Source organism: Tupaia chinensis, unplaced genomic scaffold (genome assembly GCF_000334495.1).
Source record: "Tupaia chinensis unplaced genomic scaffold, TupChi_1.0 Scaffold142100_1, whole genome shotgun sequence".
Taxonomy (NCBI): Eukaryota; Metazoa; Chordata; class Mammalia; order Scandentia; family Tupaiidae; genus Tupaia; species Tupaia belangeri.
The window spans coordinates 153481-159217 of NW_006201951.1; the positions used below are offsets into that span (position 1 = coordinate 153481).

Genomic DNA, 5737 nt, shown 5'->3' on the forward strand with positions numbered 1-5737 from the left:
ACATACACGGCAGCACACGCCCCCTGGTGCTTACAGGCATGCAGCACGCCCAGCATGTGCACGGCAGCACACGCCCCCTGGTGCTTACAGGCATGCGACATGCCCAGCACATACACAGCAGCACACGCCCCACTCCCCGTGCTTACGGGCATGCAGCACGCCCAGTACATACACGGCAGCACACGCCCCCTGGTGCTTACAGCCATGTGGCACGCCCAGCACATGCACAGTCACTTGGGGGGACAGGGAGGGTGTGGCACTAGTTCTTCGGGGAGGCCACGGCCTTTCCCCAGCTCCTGGGCTTTGCTTGGTGAGAGCCCATCAACCCATCGTGAGAAAGACCACATGTGACACACGTGACCACACAGCTTTGACAGGCATATATGCACAAAACCACATCCGCTCCACGTGGCCCTGGAATCCTTACCGGCTCATGGCTCTAAACACACCTAGGGGAGCCCAGGGCCTAGACAGCAGGGCCTTTCACAGTCCACTCGCCCTCCTGAAGGCGCCAGTGGAACTAAGGCCAGAGCCTCGCCAGCCGCCTGGGCTCACAGCAACGGCTCACAGGGCCATGCACCATCCTCTACGGCAGGCCCGGTCTCCCATCCCGGAGACTCACCGAGGGCACAGAGGTCTGCGAGCCGGTCTGCCCCCTCCTCTGCGTGAATCAGGTCGTTCCGGCTCTTCTTGGTGGCTGCTCTCTTCAACACTGCTTTAGGCAAAGGGCAGGGGCTGCCTGAGCAGGAGCCTGCAGGCCGACCTTCGGGCTGGGGAGTCACCCCACCTGCAGCTGGGGACCTTCCCTGAGCTCCTGCCTAAGGTGGAGGCAGGACACAGACTGGTCCCCTCAACCCCCTCAGTCTTAGAGCAGGTAGAACAAGGAGTTTTGAGGGTGGACCCCTGCTTTCCGCTCCCTCCCGTGGGGAGGCCCGTCCACCAGGGAGACCAGGGAAACCCCACCTGGGTCAGGGCCAGGGCTGCAGCAGGCTAGTACAGACCCACCCCAAGCCTCAGGATGGGGCCAGCCAGTGCAGGGTGGCTGCTGCCATGGGTGAGGGTGGCCTTCAGCTGCTGGCCTGTGCCACTGGGACTGTGGCCTCAAGCCTGTCTCCTGGCTTTTGGTAGCACTGTTGCCCCAAGCCCTGGGACAAGCAGTCTGGCTAAAACCCACAGTCCAGCAGAACTCCAGGCTGATGGTCAGACCCCAGTCCATCCGTTAACATGAGAACACGCACGTGCCTCTCAGAGTGGGGACAGACAAAGGGTGCTAGCCAGGGGCACCTACCATCCAGAGGGGACTTCTCCTCTGCGTTCTTGTCCTCCTCTGCCAGCATGACTTCCTCTGTGGGGACACAGCCTTGGGTCAGAGCCTGCCTGTGTACACCCTGGCAGGGCACGGCCTTGGGAAAGCCCTGGATGAAAGCACCCCGCTGTCTGCAGACATGGCCTCCTCTGCTCTGACACCCCAGAAGCCAGCAGGCCCACATCCTGCTCGCACGTCGCCCTGGGAGCAGCTGCCTACTGGCGAGACCGTCCCTGGGACTGAGCTGAGAGGTGAGTCATGAAGTCCAGGCTGATGGGCCCAGAGTCGGTGTCGGTGTGCAGAGGGGTTTCAACCTGAGCACTGGGCGCGGTGCTGTCACTGGGCCAGGCCAAGCCTCTGCTTTCAAGGCTGCTGTCTTGGGGGTCACGTGGGCCCTGGTTGAGTGGACAAGGAAGGCCCTTGCCACCAGCTCTTCCAACCACCCAGCTCCTGGTCCTCGCCAAACGCTACCCAGCTGAGGGCGGCCATGCTGAGAGCTGGCACTGCCCGGGCTCTCACCGGCCTTGAAGATCCACTCCAGGTACCCATTGAGCTCCCGCTCAATCTGCTGCTGCCTGCGGAGCTTCAGGAAGGCGCGGCGGTTCTCCACCCGCTCTCGCTCCTTGGCGAACTCTCTGGGCCAGGAGGGGGCCAGAAAGACAGGCTGGTCAGGTTAGTGCCAGCCCAGCCATGGCCCCAAGGGAATGTGCCCCCAGACAAAGGGAACCAAACCCAGGCTGGGACAGAAGGCACCAGAGATGGGCCCGGGCCCTGCGCATGCGTACTCAGAGTGCCCACACAACTGCTCCCTAAGCTCCCCTCGCTCCCTCCACTGAGGGCACCCCATGGTCTCCTAGGGGCACAGAGAGAGCAGGGGCGATACCACACCCTCGTTTCAGCAGGCCAGGGCACCCCGAAAGCTCGGCCTGCTACCTGCTGTCCTGTGCAGAGCTTCTGGGAAATGTCTCCAAAGGAGAGCGTCTACCCTGTTTCCCCTGCTGACTCAGACTCAGGCCGCAGGCCCTTGCAGGTGGGCAGAGAAGGGGCCGGACTGGGCAGGCCAGAGGGGGCGGAGTGTCAGCACCCTGTAGCCCCTACCAACCCGAGGCTCCTGATAACAGGAGAGAAGACAGGCCTCCACCCTGCCGGCCCAGAACCACCCCAGCCCTCGACTCACAGTAGAGACCAACCCACCCTCCACTCGGCCTCAGCCTCCCGGCCACAGTAGGCCAGCAGCACCGGCAGGAAACCATCTGCTCACATGTGTGCACATACATGAAACATGCACACCGGCACCCAGCACCTGGACCAGCCCGCTCGCTCAGGCCTAGGCAAGATCTAGGTCCTCAGTCAGACAGGTGCTCGCACCCCTGCGGCCGGGCGGCGGCAACCACAGGGCTGTTTCTCTTTGGGAGCAGCTGCCCTGCCAGGGGGCCTTGCAGACCTGACAGCCGGCATGTGGCCACAGCAGGAGGAGTCTGGCTTTTGTGCCAGCCAGGGTCTGCCAGGGGCCGATCTGCCACCACCCGGGCAACGAGAAGAGGGATCTTGCCCAGGCTCCCACCCTGCATCGGGGCACCCCGAGTCCCAGAGCTACTGCTAGGCAGGGCCCCAACAGTTCTCCATGCCGCCGGTCCCCCTGCGTGGCCTGCGCAGAAGGCCACTGCCCAGGACCTCCTCAGCCGGACCTCGCCTCCCGTCCTGGCTAGGAGCTCTGCGCATCCAGTGGTGCCATCACAGCCCTCCAGTGCAGGGCACAGGTCAGCCCCACTCCCGGGCCACCCTCCCTGCAGCCCTCCTCTCCAGGCCAGGGTTCAGCAAGATCTATCCCAGCCCACACAGGAGCTTTGGGCCCGAGCAGAAGCCTTTAGGACGGGCAGAATGGAGGTGCCCTACTCCAGCCTATGGGGTCTGAGGCCAAGGGGAGGCATGGAGCCCGGCAGGCCTGACACCACCTCCTGCTCAGCAGATTCCTCAGCCCAGAAGGGGGGACCCCACCCGCCTACGCCCCTGAGCACAGGACACTGTCCTGCCTCTCAGTCCATCAGGGCAGAGGGTGCCGTGCGCCTGGGGTCAGACCGGGCCGCACCAGCTGCCACACCTCACCAGTACTCGCGGGGGTTGGGAGGCACCTTTCTCCAGATCCAGGAACACACTGGGCAGCCATTCCCCTTCCCCAACCCTCACCTTACCCCGAGAGCACGCCCAGCACCAGGTTCAGCACGGGCACCCCCACTCCCAGTCTTACCCTGAGAGCACGCCCAGCACCAGGTTGAGCATGAAGAAGGAGCCGATGATGATGAGGGGGATGAAGTAGAGCCAGTTCCAGGTATTCCCAGCCGCGTCATTCGTCTGGAAGCAGCAGAGATGAGCAGGGTGTGGGCAAGACACACCTGGCCTCGTTTCCCGGCCCCTGCCAGTAAGGACAAGGCAGGGGAGGCCAGATTGGGGTCCAGGTTTGGGGGTGGGGCTACATGGGGCTGGGGGGTCCAACCAGTCAGACCTGCCCTTGCCTGGCTGGGGGACCAAGATGGTAAAACCCTCTGGCCACTGCTCAGCGATGCTGAAAAGCCAAGGAGGAGCCCCAAGGGTGGCACGTCCGGCACCTTCCCGAAGAGACCCCAACAGCCGACTCAAGTCACAGACACCTGAGCAGCACCAGGACGCCCTCAGGAGTCTGGCCGCACAGTCCCAACTGGCCTGTGTGTATGTGGCCCTCACGTCCTGGAGGGCGTCCTGCCACACGCCTGACCCAGGACAGAGCCAGTACTCAGGCACGATCTGCACAGCTGAACGCGGAAGACTGTGGCTCCCAGATCTGCTGCTTTTTGTAGCACAGCCACAAAAGGGTGAGCGCCTCTAAACCATGTAACTCCCAGTTTGCTTTTACCCCAGGATTGGCCCCAAGGGATGGGGAGCTTCTCCGTTCGTGTGAGTCAAACACAAGAAGCAAACAGAGGGGAACGGGTGTGCAGGTAGGCGGTCACCTGGCCTTTGTGCCTCGCACTCTTCGGGGAGAAGGGCCAAGAGTTGTGGGCCAGGGCCCCAGGCAGGACAGAGGCAGAGGGCAGCCTGGGCACAGCCCGGCAGCCAGGCTGACCTCCAGGTACTTTGGGGTCTCCTGCCTTTGAGCATCTGCCAGCCTTGGCAGGATCTGAAGACCCCACCCCTGGAAGTCCTGGGCCCAGAGTGACTGGTCATGGTTTCTGATCCCCGCACAGACTGCAGGCTGGCTGCCCGCCGTGATCCCTGGCCTCTACCCAGAGCTGATGTTCAGAGTCCCAACTGCCATGTTCCTCGGCTACCCTCTGCCCAGTCCCACACATGACTTACATCTGCAGGCTAGATGTCCCCAAAGCCACCAGCGTCCCTGCTAGGGCACTCTCAACACTGCCTTTCTTTCAGGAAAAGAAGAGGCGGCTGTGGCCGGCTCCACCCACAGGTTCTAGTCCTGCCCTGCAAGCTCCCTGCCAGTCACTCTTGTCTTAAAGACAAACCACAGCTGCAGTGGTGACCGGGAGCCAGCACTGGGAGCACACAGAAGCCCCGTCTCTAAACCCAGAGCAGAGGTGACTTCCGTGCCCGGGAGGCTGCAGCAGACATGGTGGCCCTGCTGCTCCCGCTGAGAACGGCGAACGCAGCCCCACGAGCCAGGGTGCTGGCGGGGCCCTCCAGTGTCCTGGCGAGGACCTGGGAGGCATGCTGGGGCTCACCCCGCTTTCCTTCTGTCTCATATGTCCAAACGTATAGCCAGGGCAGCCTACAACTTAGAAATGCCAACAAGCACCGGCAGACGATGCACCGACCGAAGCCAGCTCCCTCCAGCCGCAACGGACAGGGGCAGCCAGCGGCACAGCAAAGCCAGAGGCCGGAGCAGGCCTGGGTGTGCAAGGCCGAGGTGGCCCTGCCTTGTGCTTCCAGCAGACACCTGGGGGAGCCTGGACTCCACCCTCCCTGGCTGCAGTGAGGCCTCTGAGCCCCCAGACTGGGTGCTGTCAGGAAAGACCAGGAGGGGGGTCAGCAGATGGCATAACGGCTGTGTTGCTGGATGCCCACGTGGCTGACCGCAGTTCAAGTCCTGGACTCAGCAGCTTGAAACTCGTCCCAGGTACGTGTGATTATGCATCCAAGATCCCGAGAGGAGAATGGAGGGGAAGGGATTACAGCAAGGCTATTCCCCTGGAGGCTGTTTTCTCACTTTCTGTCTCTCTGGTGAGTGCACGCGCCCCATAGCAAAAATCTCTAAAAAAGGAAAAAGGAGAAAGGCCAGGAAAGCTGGGCCTCTCCTGCTGAGCACCCAGCCGTCCCAGCCCACCCACCTCTGCAGTGCTGGGAAGCCGCGTGGGACTGCCCTGCATCGACCACTCCCCTCAGCTCCTCACCACAGGCAACCACACGCGTGTGACCATGAGCTGGCCTCGCCCGCCCCCC

General features: G+C 62.9%; 1 protein-coding gene across 1 annotated transcript in view; it reads right to left on the reverse strand.

The window, feature by feature from the left end:
• The window catches only part of CACNA1B (calcium voltage-gated channel subunit alpha1 B), a 179472-nt gene that overhangs the window by 127634 nt on the left and 46101 nt on the right, over positions 1-5737 (reverse strand). The window contains exons 7-10 of the mRNA XM_027766260.1: positions 3555-3658; positions 1826-1941; positions 1289-1345; positions 623-712 (exon numbers count right to left, since the gene is read on the reverse strand). Coding sequence (XP_027622061.1) covers positions 623-712; positions 1289-1345; positions 1826-1941; positions 3555-3658 — 367 coding nt within the window. The remainder of the gene's footprint in view (positions 1-622; positions 713-1288; positions 1346-1825; positions 1942-3554; positions 3659-5737) is intronic.